Genomic DNA, 18,200 nt, shown 5'->3' with positions numbered 1-18,200 from the left:
AATATTTGAATTACCTTCATTATTTGTACAAAATTTCCCTCTAGAGTTTTGTTAAAGGTTTATTCTAATGCATAATCCAAATTACGGTATTGGAAACAAAAATTCAGTTGACTGAGTAACTAGTTTTTTGGGATAAGATTTTATTAAAAAGGTAAAAACGTGACCCTATATCAGCCTTTTTGAAGACATATCGGACATTACCGAAGTGTTTATTCGATTGGTCAAATTAAGTTGGTCGGTTGTAGGAATTTCTGATATGTCTATCAAAGAGGTTAAAACTATACTACAAATTAAAATCTATACAAGAGACGTTAAAAGCATTGTTAACCATAACCACAAAAATGAATAAATGGTTATACACATCTGTCTGCAAAAATGTAGAATAAATTTGTTTACAAAGTCTTCGTAAAGTTAACAGATTATTTAGAATTGAAAAGTTCTATAGGTGCGTTAGACGATTTGTAATACATGCATAATAAATACTATTTGGTAAGGTAAACAACAGAGGTACAGAAGCCTAGCGGCAGAGCAGTGGACTCTGACAACGTAGACCTAAATCGAGCCCGACTCAAGAATCTTAAAAATTTTTGTTTTTCTTTAAATTCATAAATGATTTAATTTAAGGATGTACGTGCACAAGTCTTAAATAATATTATCATTTAAAACAAATGAAGTCTAAATAATTCTGAAACAAACGACTTCAGAAGTAGACATATTTAACACTGGTTTTACGAAAAAAACGGTAGATGGATGATATGTTTTCATAGATTTCTACAAAGCTAGTCGGTGAAAATAAAAAATACAAGTGAAAACTAACAATTGACTGAGTTAATTGTTGAAATACCATGTATAGACAGTGTAGATTACTCGATCACATTACAAATATACCTATACATGTCACACATACATAACTGATAATCCCATATTATAAAACATACTATAAAATTTGCATCTAATTTGTGCCCTCGTGAGTAAACAGTGATGTTTACCAAAAAAAAAATGTTTCAAACAAAAGTTGTTTATTTTTGATAAGGAACATTTTTTACATTTAAACTTTTGTTCTATCTCTAACGGTTTACAAGATGGGTCCTACGGACCCAAGACCCAATTGACCTATGTTGCAAATTTACGAACTCGACCTCAATTTTTACGTCCTGAGTGCGCTGTTTCAGCTTGATATCTTTTTTCGTTTTTGAGTTATCGAGTTGACAGACGGATGGACGGACAACCGCAAATTGACTAATTCGATGATTCTATGAACACCTATACCAAAATTTTTTTCGTAGCATCAATAAATAAGTGAATAAACAAAGTAATAAAAAAACTTTTAACAAAATCAAAACCGACTTCAAAAGAAAAACTTTTCCAAAACAAAAAAATATGCGCTAAAAAGTAAAAAAATAACGATAATATAATGTAGTTAAAATTATTGTTATTTTTGGATTCGTTGTCAGCGAAGCCACCGCAGAAAGATCTCAAGGCAGGACATCAACAGTCCTAAAATATTATTTTAATTTAATATGATTTTTATCATCTTAGATTTTGCACACGATTATATGAATAACTTTGGCCCTCATTAATTAGTGAAAAAAAGTAAATCTCTTTAAAAAATTAAAAAAAAAAAAAAAAAAAATGGTGTCAGCCAAGGAAACAACTCTGGCAGAACAGTTTGCTACATTAGCTTGGCTGACACCGACTCCAAAAATAACAATAATTTTAACTACATTATATTATCGTTATTTTTTTTTAGTTTTTAGTCCATATTAATTTGTTTTGGAAAAGTTTTTTTTTGAAGTCGGTTTTCTTTTTGTTAAAAGTTTTTTTATTTTGTGATTTTTAGTGAATCTGAAGTACAATAATTTTTCACTAAAAAGGAATCATCGAAATCGGTTGGCGTGATATTGAGTTATTCGTCCTCTTGTTGTACATACTAAATGCAAATTTAAGACTTTTATGGTTTTCTCATGGATGCCGTTGTCAGAACTAGGGAAGCACCAGTTTTCAAATTTTTTTTTAGGCCCTGAGTACGCTTAAAAAATTTCATCTTGATATCTCTTTTCGTTTTTGAGTTATCGTGTCCACAGACGGACGGACGGACGGACAACCGGAAATGGACTAATTAGGTGATTCTATGAACACCTATACCAAAATTTTTTTCGTAGCATGAATATTTTTAGGCGTTACAAACTTTAGACTAAACTTAATATACTATGTATATTTCATATATACATGGTATAAAAATCAAAGTTTTTATTACAATGATCAGTTGGAAGTTTTTTACTTCTGTTGATAATTCTTATGACTGCTTTCGATTTTTTTTAAATTATGATTTCTGAAAGATAAACTGCAGCACGGAAATCTTACTATTAGATCAAAGTGTAAACGAGTATAAAACCTTCCAAAAATTTTGAAGTAAAGTCTTTAATAGTTAAGCTAACAAAAAATAACCTTCCACATTATTTGTTTCGTTTCAAGGTAGAATCCCAAAGTTAAATATTAGCATTTTTAAGCCCTTTTTTAATGTTTAAAATTTTAAAAGTCTCAGTGGCTGCACTAGTGGTAGTGATTTTTTCGATTATAATATGTGAACAGATGTTTTTAAAATCAGAATAAGTATGGTGTGAGTGATTTTTAATTTTTATCCATTGGTTTACTATAATTCAACATTTGAACGAATTAATTACAATGATAATTTACATAATTTATTACATACATTAATTATCATAATAATTTATAACTTATGTATTATTAAAAGATAATTGGTAGATCAGCAAAATAAATCATTTGAACTTAACACATTGTAAAAAAAGATTTCCAAGTATTGTTAGTATCAATAGTCCAAATGTAGATGAACCTTCACACGATCAATATATTTTGTCAATATTGATTGGTGAATTGGACGAAAATCAAATTTATTCATATTGATAATAAAAATCAAGGAATTGTCAGAGGAAATGATCTTATTTCGAATGTCATAGGCAGCAGGTTTCTGTTGTTTCTGTCAGTAATTATGATTCCTATTTGTGTCTCAATGATATATCATCAAAGCGAGATTGTCAATAAATTATCTTGTTAATATGCAAATATTCCTATTTCAATACAGACGATCAGCGATATTACCAATAGTCTAACATGGTCGTCCAACATGAGACTATTAAGGTGATTCGATACCAAAACGAAAGTGTTACCAAAAAACAGTTAAATGAGTATTTAACACGCCTTCTGTATAAATTTCAAGTCGATTCTCTGTACGATTTACGCTAAATTAGTTATTAAAAACAGCCTTCTTTACACAGTGGTATATGAAGAAGTCTTAAATAAGTGCTTATAAAAATGTTTTACCATTTACATAAAACACTTTTAATCGCACCAAAAATTAAGAAATGTGCATAAAAATGAACTTTTTTTTGTAAAAACACTGACTTTGATAGTTAATTTCTCATAAATTGTACAACGATTCGATTTGAATTTTTCACAAAAGCCGTATAAAAAGGTGAGTAATTTCAAATTTTTTGGATCATATTCAGTTTCTTGGTATAGCAATACCTTAAGAGTATCAGTACCTACAATAAAATTAAATATACATAAAAAATAATGTTACAACTTTGAAATTTGTCACAGATATTGTGCACATTTTCGTTTTTTATTCGATTTTCTAGCTTCAAAATTGACCAAGAGAGACCATGAAACCTTTTACTTAAATTTTGAAATTTTCTATACTTAACATTATATTAAAAAAAAGTTTGGCTTCTTCATTTTTTAACGTATAAAAAAATATCAAAAAGTATTTTAAAAGGGAATGTTTAAACTTTGTGTTGATGATAAAATATCAAAATATCGATATTATTAAATATCTTCAATACAAGGAAAAGAATTTTTTGTCGAATCTAGATGCTTGTCAGTTTTTATGATGTTTGAATAAAAATCTATATTATTAACTATAAAATAAAACTTTTTTTCAATAAATAGAACCCACGAAAAATGTACAAAAAAGGAAAAAATAAGTACCGCCGACTCCTTAGGTTTGGTAAGTCGACGCTAACTATAACTTGAACTAAAAATTAGTTCATTTGCGTCGATTTCAAAACGTAATTTCTCGAAAGGAAATTATTGATTGGAGTTGGTACTTTTAACTGAAATTATTTTTTACTTTCTAGTAAATTTTTCGTCGGTTCTCTTTTTTGCAAAAAAATTTTATTTTACACTTTTGAGTGAGTTTTTGTAATATACAACTCAGCATAAAAATCTGTGAGTGAACAAGTTCATTCATATCAGCTATTTTCTTACCCTTAGGGTACGAAGTTTTTCACAAATTTATATAAGACCGACTTCGATTTTCTCACGAAAATTTTTTTTTTAAATCCGGTAATTTTGAACACATTCTAATACAGGCCTTTTTTCTTACACTTTTTTTAAAAATAAAATTATTTTTCTTCGTTGAATTTTGCGTCAACCATTTGTGTTTCAAACATGAATGTAAATATTAAGTACAGCAAATTAATGAGAAATTAAATTTGTATGTCTACTTACGCGTTCGGCAAGGGGAGTACTCAGCATAGGTTGCAAAATCGCCAGTTGCTACGTAACAAGTTCCAACAGGATCACGTCGTTGTAGTGAAGTTGAAAACCAAACATATCGAGGAGCACATGCCTAAAATAAAAATTAGAATTTATATAAAAGGTTTATAAAACTTTTAGATATCAGTCTATTATTATTTTGATGTTTTTCAATTCCGTAAGAAAGTTTTGAAACCGACAATTATGCTTTCTAAATGAAATATTAAAACAACTGAAAGTAAATGTAGCATAGTTAGCATTCGAATTTTACTAAAACTTATGTTATTTTAACTTATTCATGGCAGTGAAGAGTCCCACAAATGTATCAATTCTTATTTCCTCTTAAAAAATAGGTTAAAAATCCAAACGCATATTGTAAGTGGAAAAGAAAATGAGAAAACAGTAAATGAAAAAAAAAAGAAGTAATTATCCAAAATGTATTGCATAAACTGGAACAGGTACTAAAATGTCGCCTGATTATAGATGAGCCTAAATTACACTACATTACTGTATAGTGTTGTCGATACACGAAAGGACCTTCACACCGCACTTTTGGGCACAGTTCTAAAACTTTACGCATAGCTTCTTGGAACTATAAAATGAAATTTCACCTAGTATTATCAAATTTTTTTCTGATCGAAATGGATATTTGGTTCCTTTTATCTAGAATAACCTCTAACCAAACTTAAACAAGAGAAGTTAAACATAAATTGAATAAACGGAATATCATTCTCGTATATAACCACTCCCGGATCAATTCGACCGTTAGTTTGAATGACCTTTTTCGGTCAGTTTTGATTTTTTTGAAAACTGGAAATAATTCAAGATCCATGGCAGAGATCCATGAAACACAATCAAGACGAATTGAATAGCTCCCCTCTCTCCTACTTGATACGACACTGACTTTGGCTTGCGGGTCTAATTTTTCGGAATAGACTTTATTTAAAAAAATTGAAATAATCCGAAATCCGACATGCGAGGTAAAAATCCCTTAAAAGTAGGTTTTTAATAAAATTATTCACTACAAGATCCCAGCCATATTATGGCCTAGGGACTCCATTATTCTGTTTTTGCTACACTGAAGCCTCCAGGCCAAATTGTGGCTGGGATCAAAATGGTGGTGGTTTTATTTCACTTGTTATGGACGAAATATAGAGTCCTCACCATGATGTTGGAGTATTTCAATTATTCGTAAATTATTCAATATATAGGTTGAATAGGAGTGGGGGTGGTGCTAAAAATTTTTAACTCTATATCTTTTTAATTTTTGGAGAAGATGGACACCTTACTAAAAAACAATGATGCTTTACAAAAAATGTTTCAAATTAAAGTTTTTTTATTCCTTAGAAATATCTTGCACTTTTAAAATTTTCTTCTATCTCTTACGGTTTACAAGATGGTCCGTACGGACCCAAGACTGAATTCATCTATGTTGCTCATTACGAACTTGAACTCGATATGTATTTTCGTTTTTTGGTTATCGTGTTGACGGACAATGGGTTATTGATTATGAACTAAGATGTTCACGGGTTTTAATTGCAAGATCATCGTTCAATGGGCTATTAAAGAAGAAAAACGGCGGAGTGTTATTAAATTAGAGAATAAAAAATAGAGGTGAAAAAGCACCCCTTAGGGTTTTTTTTACAAATATATTGTAAACAAAGCAAAATTTGGATAAATTTTATATTAAACTTTGTATAGAAAATCAAATTTCCCATCGGATCAGTATTTTAAAAAACAGTTGAAACAAACAGGAAAAAAAACCAAAATTGAGATTTTTTGTGGTGTTTTGCTTTTTTGCCTGTATCTTTTTTTGGCAGAAATAGGCATAAGCAAAAGAACATAGATTCAATTTCCTTTTAAAAGCTATACTGAAAAATTTTTTTGGCTAAAAATTTACCGAGATTTTTTTGAAAAAATTGTTTTATTCAATGAGAAAAGATATTTTGCGGTAATTATTTATTATTTAATATCTTATTATCATTAATATCTTGATAACGAGTGAAGTTGAAAGAATCGACTTTAGTTTGAAATTATTTCTATCCGGGGCGGTTCTTTTGAATTTGTACTAAGCTTTGTGATATAATAAATAGTTTGTTTATAAATACAAAGTTAGTTCCTTATATTTATATAATAAATATTATGCGCAGATTCTTCTGTGATTTATTTTCAACATCTTATGTGTCTTGTAATTGCGTAAAAAATAATTTTTATTTCTTAGGCTAGATTAATATTTAGTATCCGTATCCATTCACAATATGAAGTATGCATAACATGTAGGTATAAGTCAAGTTTTAGAACCTGAAAGGTATCATTATGTCAAAATTCTAGCTGTCTGATGTTGTGCAGTTGATAGGAGATGAAACAAGGCTCTTGATTCATTTTTGTCTGACTTCAAAGGTATTATCAAGTAAGAAATTATCTATTTTTAGTTGCTTATTTAACCATAATGATTTTTTTTATCATTATTTATAAGGCATTAAATTAAAATTTTCCCTAACCACGTGGCTTTAGGTCCATTTAATACGCGATAGCATGCAATTGGTCAGATAAAACCTGTTGAACCAGCAGCCCAAGGCCCAATCACCAATTACTTAAGTACTAACAGTATTATGGATTTCAACTGTATTTGAGTGGTACTTATTATGGAAGCTATCATTTACTTGTAAGTGTGATGTAAAAATAAAACAACAATAATATGATTATAATAACTTAATATAAGTATGACGTCTTCCTCAATAATATTATTAACATTAACATGAACATTTATATAAATATTAAAATAATAAACGGATGCAATATTGAAAATTTAAGTACCTTACATTATACATTACATTAAGAACATACACATACATATGTTTTTAAGAAATATTTAATTTATTTTTTATAATAAATAGGTACATTCAACTTCAATTATTTATTTATATCTTTTTAAATTTTATTTAAATATGGATGGATATAGATCCAATTATTACACTTTACATTTTTTCTGCTAATTTTCTTCGCCCTATATAAGCTACGTCCATTAATGAATCATCCCTGTCAATAAATAGTTCCTAGATGACCGAGCTTTGATCGTTATTCATTTTAAATAAAACCTCGCTAGATCGATTTTTTGTACTCGAAACTCTCTGCAAATAAAATTTCATAAAAATCGTTGGACCCGTTTCCGAGATTAAAGTTTCCGAGAGAAAACGACGTTTCCTTAAAACGAAATCTAGCTAGATCGATTTTTCGCTCCAAAAAACTAATGCATACTGATTTTCATGAAAATCATTGGAAGCGTTTTCGAGATTATATATACATATATATTAGGGTGGCCCAAAAAAATGAATATCTGAGTCTCCTATGAAAATATGTTAGTTTATCATGTTTAAGAGCCCAATCCAAAGGACAGTTCAAAAAAAAATTTTTAAAGGGTCACTCCGAATTTAAAAAAATTCCAAAAACGTCGAACTTTCGATTTTTTTCTTCAATATTTAATACTACAGAATCAAATTGAAGCACGAGAAACGAAAAAAAAGTTTAATGAACATTTTTCACTATTGTAGTGCAATTGTAAAAAAATTTAGATTTCTACATTTATTACAATAGTGAGAAATGTTCATTAAACTTTTTTTTTCGTTTCTCGTGCTTCAATTTCATTCTGTAGTATTAAATTTTGAAGAAAAAAAATAAAAATTCGTAAATATTCATGTTTAAAAGTAACTTGAAAAGATATAAAATACTCGACTTGGAACCTTAGAAAAAATCGGAGCGACCTTTCAATATTAAAATTTCGACTTGAAATTTTCAGGATCTTCATAATTTTTCTCATAGAAAAAAATAAAATAATGAGAAAAAAAATTGAAAAAAAAATCCGGTTTTTGACGTTTTTGTAATTTTTTTAAAATTCGGAGTGACCCTTTAAAAAAATTTTTTTGAGCAGTCCTTTGGAGGGGCCTCTTAAAACATAATAAAATATATAAAAAAAAAAAACATAAACAAACATATTTTCATAGGAGACCTAAAAAAAATATTCATTTTTTTGGGCCACCATATATATATATATATATATGTAAGACCGCTAGATTATTTTATATCAGCTTGATTTTAGTACTAACGTACAATGCAGTATTTGTACAAAATTTCCGGACAAAGTTCAGAAAACTCAACTCTTTTGTTTTGCATTGAAAGTTGTTTTTTGGGGTAGTTAGATCAACATTCCATCACAAACAGGTCACTTGAGTTACCTCACCCTCTGTTTTGTAACCCGCAATCTACCTGCTCTTACGGATGCATGTTATCATTGTTGTCGCTCTCGATTTACCGTGTCATTCAATTTATGTTTACTGTATTTGTTAGTGCAATTCAGTAAGGTTTTTTTTATATTAAAGACGAAGGTTTGTGCTTTAATTATTAGTATTTAATGTTTCTGTGAAGACAATTAAATATTTGCTGTTAAAAGGTAATTTTTTTCATTAAATTTATCATACTCTTTTTGTTTATATGTCAGGTTTTGTTCGGCGAAAATTTTTCTAACAAGGAAAAGCAAAAATTTTCCCTTAAAACTAAGATAAGGATAGAGACTAAGATAGCTTAAGGCAAAAGTCATAAAAAGAAGCAGTTTTCCAATGAAAATTTGTAAGTTAAAATTCCAAAATCATCTACGCGGAAACAAAGATAAGATAAGAGAAGATAAGAAAAAAAGTGACTTCGAAGAAAAAAAAAAATAAAAAAAATTGAAGCAAAAAATGAAATTATTGGAATTTCACCAAAATATTAGATTTCTAATATTCGGGTAGAAATTCGCAGGCCATTCTGTTGCCAACCCAGCACTTGTTCCCACCTTGGTTTCATTGCTTATTTTGCCATTAACATTAATGTCGTGAAAAACTTGAAATTTGTTCAGGGATTCAAGTTTTTCAAAGATGAATAATATTTAGAATTTAAAAGTGGCTTTAGTAACCTGGTATATTTACTCATACACTACACTACATGTATACAGGGTGTTCTGTTATTAATAGCAGAAAATTATACCAGTAAATTAAGCTTATCAAGACAAATGGAAAAGCTCTTTACCAAATTGCGATCTGAGGCATGATTCGGGAGATGTGGCTATGGGAAAAATAGAAAGATTTATGAATTCATAGACCTATCAAATTCATTTAATTAGTAGGTATCACTTTAGAATATAAAGGGTAGCGAATACTAAAAAAGTATTTTGTTGTCTTTATTTATACAGAAAACAAAAAAATAATACATATTAATCAAATTATTTCACCAATATAGAGACACTTAGATGTGGGATGTTATCAAATTATATATTAATATAGATATACAAACTATACATTACAATTAAATTGTGTAATACATAACAACACATAATATCTTAGGATAACACAATCAAAGCTATTGTGTTTTCTTAAGGCATTATGTGTTATGTATTACACAATTTAAGAACCCCCTCCCCCCCGTACCTACATTAATAAATAATTTGATATTTCCCACATCTAAGTGTCTCTGTATTGGTGAAATAATTTGATAAATATGTTTTTTTTTTTGTATTCTGTATATATAAAGACAACAAAATATTTTTTTATATTTTTTTCAGTATTCGCTACCCAATTAAATCATTTTACAGTCAATTATTGTTTCATGATAGTTCCCGCTATATTCTAAAGTACGCTTACTAATTAAATGAATTTGATAGGTATGTGAATTCACAAATCTTTCTATTTTTCCCATAGTCACATCTCCCGAATCAGGCCTCAGATCGAAATGTGCTAAACAGCTTTTTCATTTGTTTGAAACGTTTAATTTACTGGTATAATTTTCTGCTATCAATAACAGAACAGCCTGTATATACCTGCAAGTTATTTGAATTCGATATTAAAGTAGGTATTTGATTTATTGACCTGTACAGATATACAGACTGACCTAGACGACTGATATTGTATTGAAGAAAGAATATTCGACAATGGAATGTTGAACTGGACAACAAAATATTTATATACGTTATTTTATTTACACATTGATGATATTGATGGATGGATATCAAAGCACGTATTTAGTAGAATCAGACCAAAAATAAAAGATCACAACTTTATTTGAACATGAACATTGTCAACTCAACTCAAACAATTATAATAAGGTAATAATAATCAGAATCCAGAAAACTAAACTTGATCATTACTATATTTGATAATAACAGATAGCGGCACTTTAATATTACAATACAGTGTGTTCAATCAACTGCAATCATTCATTATCTTATACTCACAAACTTCAATTATTACAACAATTTCAATATTTCTTCCTACATTTCAATCCATTTTTCAAAGAAAATTGATTACTGCATAAAAATTTGACGTAATTTTATGTGATGGAATAAATTTTCCACGGTGCAGAGAAGACAACTACTTTAATATTAGTGTTGTAATGAAAAATATTGGGATCATATATAACTGAAGGCCTTAGAATAAATAAATATAAAATTAAAAACGCTATTTTTACTCTTTTAAAATTGATTTCAAACTGTTTATATATTATTTTTACCCGACTGTCAAGGAGTGGTTATATTTTTCGACAATAGAAAATTAGCATGTTTTTTAATTTTATCTTATTTCGGAAGTTTACTAAAAATTACTAATAAAAATTAAACAAAATTTTTTTTAAATTGTTTGTTCATATAATTTTTCTATTGAAAATCAAATCAAAGTTTATTCAAACGCCAGTGACGTCAACACATCGCGTCAGTAATGCCAACGCACGGAGAAATTACATTCAGAATGATAAATGGTTTCTTCTCCAACTTTCTTTCACTATATTACAATTTTCCGAGAAAGCAGCCGAAAAATCTGAATATACCGTTCTTCTGATTGGTTCAACTAAATAAATCACCTTCAATTATTTTTTATTAATATTTAATAAAAAAAAATATAATTACTTAAATATACTTAAATATACTTTAGATGAATTATTCTTTCATTTATTATGAATTTGTGACAAAAAAAATTACTACTACTTCTCTATTAAGTTGCCGTTATATTCGTCTTAAAACACAAAGGTTCTTAGATAGGTGTTGGAAAAGAGACGAAATGGCAGATTTTTGGAGAAAATAGTAATAAGTGAACGCAAAAAATAAACCAAAAATATAAAGTAGGACATCAAAATAAAGGAAATTAAATTTAATAAAGAATAATAAATTGGTTTTAATATTGTTTTCGAAAAATTTTAATATTGTACAATAGTACAAAGTGGGTTTTTTAGTGCCGGGACACTAAAAATTAAAAAAACCCGACTGAAATTAAATAAAGCACTAAAAACCGAAACAAAATTAAGAATAAAAAAACATAAATAAAATAATTTATTAACAAAATAAACTCGTAGTTCGGATTAACAGACTATATTACTAGCTGAAAGCCTAAATTTGCTTTTGGTTTATAATTTGTAGTTGGGTCCCCCTGTTAAACTAAATGCAGATAAATAAGCAACATAGGTCACTTGGATCTTGGGTCCGTCCGAAGGACCCAACTTGTTAAACCGTTAGAGATAGAGCAAATGTTCAAACATAAAAAATATTCCTTATAAAAAAATAAATAACTTTCGTAAACATCACTGATTACCCGCGAAGGCGCAAATTAGGTACAAATTTTATAGTATGTATTATATGGGATTACCAGTTATGTGTGTCTGGTTAACTTAGAGTGAATATCTTTTACTTACTTGATGTAAAAAAAAAAACAATTGCGGCATCAACACTGTCTATACATGGTATTTCAACAATAAACTCAGTCAATTGTTTTTTTCCATTTGGCCTTTCTCAATCTTGTGTGGGTCTTTTTAGTGCATTATTTAATTTCAGTGGGGTTTTTGATTTGTTAAATTATTTATTTCATTTTACAACGACCATGTCATCTTACTTTTTTTTCTGTTCAGTTGGTATACATCTAGAGAACTTGTAGGTAATTATTATACCTACTTTTGCGTCTTTTCTGTTGACACATTCTGTATAAAAATATTTTTATAAAAGATAGAATAGTTCAGTTCGTGCATGATTCTAGAATCTAGGTGGATGACTGTGACTGATGCACTGCACACTTTAAATCGTAAGTTGGTGAAACGTCACACCTAGTAATAGTAGTAGTAGCTACGTACGCAGGCATCACTCGTTATAATATTTCATATAAAGTGAGGTTACGTATGCGGAACTTACATTGACAAGTGTTTAGTATTGACTGAGGTGAAGGTCTGAGCCCTCTGAGGTGAGCACTGAGCTTAGCTTTGCTAACAGTTTGGCATCATCCAAGTAACAACAATAAATAATATAATTCACTTATAGAACTACTTAAGAATTAGTTATAGATGTGATGTAATAAAATAATTATAAATAATTTTATTTTCGATCACAATTGTACTGCTCATTTAAGGTGGATGGGGCAGTTGACTGCAATTTTAGTGTAAACTATTAATTTTAAACAGAAATTAAAAATATTAATCTATTAATTACTGATAATAAAAAATTGTCTTTTGACTCTGCCCGACTTGGCGGGCGAAAGTTTTCGTATTACAAAAATCTTTGTCGGACTTTTTTTTCAAATTTAAACGTAATGTAGGAAATTTAAATTAAGTAGAAGTAGTAGAAGTTTTACTTTATAATGTATAGAAGGTGGAGCAACATTATCGAAAATTGCGTTCATTAAACACTTACGTTTCACACCGTTTCACTTATGTTAAAATTCTAATTTTTAAGCCTCGAAATAAAAAAAGGGGCGTTATAAGTTTGACCGCTATGTGTGTGTCATCGTAGCGCCTAAATGAATGAACTGATTAATTTTTTTAGGTTCGTTTGAAAGGTAATTTAACGAAGAGTGTTCTTAGCTATGTTTTAAGTGCGATTTTAGGGTTCCGCACCCGAAAAATTTGTCGGGGTTTTTAAAATTTTATAAATTTCACTTGTTAATAATTATTTATTTAAAAACCCTTCATAAGTATACGTATGAGTTATCAATTAATAGCATATAACAAAAATACAAATAGATATTAATAACAGAAATTCAAATATTATCCATGCATTGCCTTAATGTCCGATCAACCTTTAAATTCAATATTAAATGCTTTTTATTTATAGATTAACAAATTTTTGTTTAGTTCATATTCAATTGATTTATTATAAATTTATGTATTTACTGACTTTTATTGTGACGTCAATCAATATATTTAATTTTTAATGGCTATTATATATTATTTAATTACAATAATTTAATTCGAGTTCACTATGATTATTACAATGTAGAGTAGTCTCTAAAAATCGTGTCCACAAAAAAGTACAAAATCGAATTAAATACAAAACTTAAAATTTTGAACGATTTTATACATTTTGCTGTGTGCATGATGTATCGTTTGAAACATAATCGAAGGTAGCACCACTAGTGGATCAAATTGACAACAAAACATGCGTTTCATATAATTTTGGTTCTTAGGGTTTTGAGAATTATACAATTATAAACTTAAAGAATTTGTGTATGGGATACACATATTTCTTTATGTGCAAGAAAGCTCTTTGACAAATTGTATGATACAGCTCTAAAGGAAATTTGTATGATAAGTGTCAAATGTAGCCCGCAGCTTCACTGTGTAATAGAAGTTTTTATTTCTTGAATCAATATATGTATTTACATACATATTGCTTCCATTATATCTACGCAAACATTATGGTGTTTTTCATACATAAGCAGTAAAACAAAGGAATTTATAGAATTATTACAAAACCCTGCTTTGAAATCCCTAACAAAAAATTGCATTTATAAGATGGGAATTATTTCTATACTCTTTTTTTTTAAATGGTTCGTAAATTTACAAATTTTTCAGAAGGTGGCTACACATGTTCATGTTTAGACCAGGAACAAAATTTTCACACTAACTTTTACCTAAATTTCAAACAGCTGTATCTCTGCGAGAAAACATCGATTTTGGAACGCTAAAAGCCCATTAGAAAATTTGTACATTCTAGTTTTAGAATCCATATTTAAAAAATTTTATCACCCCTTGCCGCTTTGCACGGAGGTGAGAAATTCTATCCCTAAATTTTATATGAAGTTAAGAAGCGTACCAAAATTTTTAATTATATTAACACATTTGTTAAAGTCACTGGAAAGTTTGATTATTTTTCTTGATCAATTAAAATTTTCGTTCGAGCGTTTGGACCAAGGTATTAGCTTTCCAAACAAAATTGACTCTTTTGGATTAAAAATCCTGTATCTTTTGAACAATCATCGCACAGGAATTTTTTTCATATTATTCGAACACTTTAACTGTTTTCTTCTAAGCTCTGGCGCATTTTTTTTTTTTTAAACTTTTATATATTTATGCACAAACATAAACAATACACAAACACCATATTACAAAAGTAGTTATTAGTTCATCACAATAAATAAAAGTTCATTTAACATTTTAGTTACTTGGAATGAGAATATCCTGATTCAAGAAGCTCGTACGAAAAGTTTCTATTTCAACAAAAATTATCAAACTTACGAAATGTTTAAACTTTGTTGAAAAATATTCTTTTAAATTTTTGTACGCTTTTATATTTCTCCTCTTGTCTCACCACCGAGCAAAGCGATAAGGAGTGATTAAAATTTTTGAGCAATATATTCCAAAACTAGAAAGTATAAATTTGCCAAGGAGCATAATGACACTTTAGATAACGCCTTGTTTATAAAATATTCCCTACCCAATTAAATCAATTTATAATCTCTTATTGTTTTCTGATAATCCCCTCTATTATTCTAAAGTGAAACCTTCTATTTTCAATGAGTTTGATTGGTCTGTGAATGCACAAATCTTTCTATTTTTCCCGTAGTCATATCTCCCGAATTAGGCCTCGGATCGAAATTTAGTGAAGAGCTTTTCCATTTGTCTTGATAAGCTTAATTACTGATATCATTTTGTGCTATCAAAAATAGAACACTCTGTATATATAATATATAGAGTAGGTAGTAATTGCATATTAGTTAGTTGCGTTCGTTCTAAGAGCTCCCGTTTATTTAAGTACACTTTTGTATGACACTCTGTATGTAATATTCAAAAGTATTGGTATTGTTGTTGTTGCGCTTACACACTTGATAGCTAATTTTGCATGAACATTAAAAATATTTAAAAAAATATAATCTATTCAAAAATAGCTTGCATATTATGTAGCTAAGTTAGTTGATACTTGTAATGTAATATAATGTAAGTAATTTAGGAGTGTTGGTGCTGTATAAATGTAGTAATTTAAATAATACCATTATAATACTTAAAGTTAAAACAATGGCCATAATAGATTGTAACCGCATCGCATATGTTAGTGTTAGTGTTAGTCAGTTAGTGTGAAAGCAGTATCATGTAAGGTCACAAAGATAGGTCACACTAAACAATATCAACGCATTCAATTGATATATGATTTTGTAAATTATTTTTTAAATAAAACTTTAATCCATGTTGTATGTAATGCAGTTTTTTTTTTATTATACTATGAGTTAAGAATTTACAAATTTATATTGATAATAATAAAATAAACATTTTTGTTTTGTGGTCGAATACCGACCATAATACAAAACATTCAATATCTCTTTTAATATACAGTACTGAGAGGCACTTCATCGTTATTATTCTTAATCAGAGGTGAGTAAGATAGTTATAATCTTAAAAGAAACATAACACTACAGCCACATGAGTAAGTCCATGGTTAGTTCACGAGGGTCTTGCTATTCACTTGTGAATTCTTCTTACATGGAGTTTCAGCTAAAGTCATTGTAAGCTCATGAAACTTTTGCAAATTTTTATCGTTGTTATTTGAATTAACTGTTTGACTTTAACAAGTGAAACCCTACAAGTAACTGAGTTAATTATACCAATGTATAAACAGTGTTGATTACGCAAATGTTTGTTAATTATTAAAGTGTATTTTATGAGAACAGATAAATTTTCAGGCACAAAATTGGTTAATATTACTATGTTTATGTTGTGCTAGGGAAGGTAAAACTAATTTTTTATTTAACATAACTCCACATAGATGAGGTATGGTTGATTTTTATGTAGCCCTATCTTTAACTAATAACACTCAACTAGGCAACAACCACGGGGCAAGTTGGGAGGCAAATTTTATTTTTAACACAACTCAATACATCAATTTTATAACAACTTTGAGCTTCACTATGTAAAGTCAGATTTTAGCCAGAAATTTGAGCTAAGATTGTATTTTCAACACCATCATTGTATAATACAATTAATTAGCTAGTAATGCTGCCTTGGCCAATGATTATAAAATAAAGTTCAAAAACTAAAACCCCGACGAATCACGCTTTTAAAAGTATGAAAACAAGAAAATATTTTCATCTGTAATTTCTATGATAAGTTTAATCGTTATTAGGCCGGGGATCTTGAATATTAAACAGTTTTCCACAGAACGGAAAAGAGGTCCCCCGATTTTAATGATGATTTAACTTATCAGAGCAATTTCAGATGAAAATATTTTCTTGTTTTCATGTTAAAAGCGTGATTTGAGGTCGTCGTGCTTTTAGTTTTCGAACTTTATTTTATTTAAACAATTTTAGGTTATAATTTTGTCAGAAAGTATAAAAACATTATATATATTTGAAAAGTGCTTTTTATTTGAACCTAACATACATATGGTAATATGCAATTAAAATTTGTTTTCATGGCTTTATGTTTCTAGAGAGGGCCAAATTCAATTTAATGTAACGTCACATAGCCTACATCTAACCAGCGGACGATAGAAACGCTTTTAACGATACCTCATTTTTCAAATTATGATAAGTAGTTTAGGAGGGCAGAGATGAACATAAATATATACAGGTAAAACACATAACACTCATCATAGTATAAGTCGGGGTAAAAAAAATGAGCTAATGAGTGCCACAACAATTCGTATACATAAAAAGTAATTTTAAGCCACTATTTATTTGCTTAACATCGTCACTTAATAATATAAATAATAATAAGTGGCCAGTTATAAGCCACTATTTCACTAAAAATAACTGGTATCTATCTATCTATAAATAAAAAGTAATTTTAAAACACCTTTGAGCTAATGATGAACCAATATTTCTTTCTTAAACGCTGTCATCTATAAATAATAAATAGTGAATAGCTATGAACTAATGTTTTACTAGAATTAATTGATACCTGTAAATAATAGTAATTGTCAACTGTTAGTCAATGATTATTCAGTGTTTTGTTTTAAAATAAAGAAATCTGTAAATAATACATAAATATAATCTGTCCTAGAGGCAGGCAATGACTACCTAGTTTTTAACTGTTTTGAATCGCCATTCACATGTCAATAAATAATACTGGCTAAAGATGAGGTACGGGTGGGCGAGCAAAAATATTCATGTAAAGAAAATAAACTAATGATAAGCTGAATATGAGTCTGTTCCAATAGCTTATTATGCTGAGTCACTGATATTGATTTCAAATAAATGGCCAAAAGTCTAATTAGATAATGAACACTGGAATTTTTCAGCATAGATTTCTACGCTTATAATTTGCGCAAATAGCATGCTTAATTAAGTTTTATAAGAAGTTGGCTCAAACTCATTTTCCTCATACAAAGTATTTAACTCTCACGAAAAAAGGATGGATTCTTTCAGTTTGAT

The 18,200-nt window shown here is 28.6% G+C and overlaps 1 protein-coding gene across 2 annotated transcripts in view; it reads right to left on the bottom strand.

The window, feature by feature from the left end:
- The window catches only part of LOC123294915 (integrin alpha-PS2), a 259,591-nt gene that overhangs the window by 97,202 nt on the left and 144,189 nt on the right, over positions 1-18,200 (bottom strand). For both annotated transcript variants that reach the window (XM_044876108.1, XM_044876109.1), the window contains exon 4: positions 4,531-4,651. In XM_044876108.1, coding sequence (XP_044732043.1) covers positions 4,531-4,651 — 121 coding nt within the window. The remainder of the gene's footprint in view (positions 1-4,530; positions 4,652-18,200) is intronic.

Source organism: Chrysoperla carnea, chromosome 3 (genome assembly GCF_905475395.1).
Source record: "Chrysoperla carnea chromosome 3, inChrCarn1.1, whole genome shotgun sequence".
Lineage (NCBI taxonomy): Eukaryota > Metazoa > Arthropoda > Insecta > Neuroptera > Chrysopidae > Chrysoperla > Chrysoperla carnea.
Note: the sequence above shows the minus strand (reverse complement) of the source record. Positions and strands in the feature narration are given on the sequence as shown.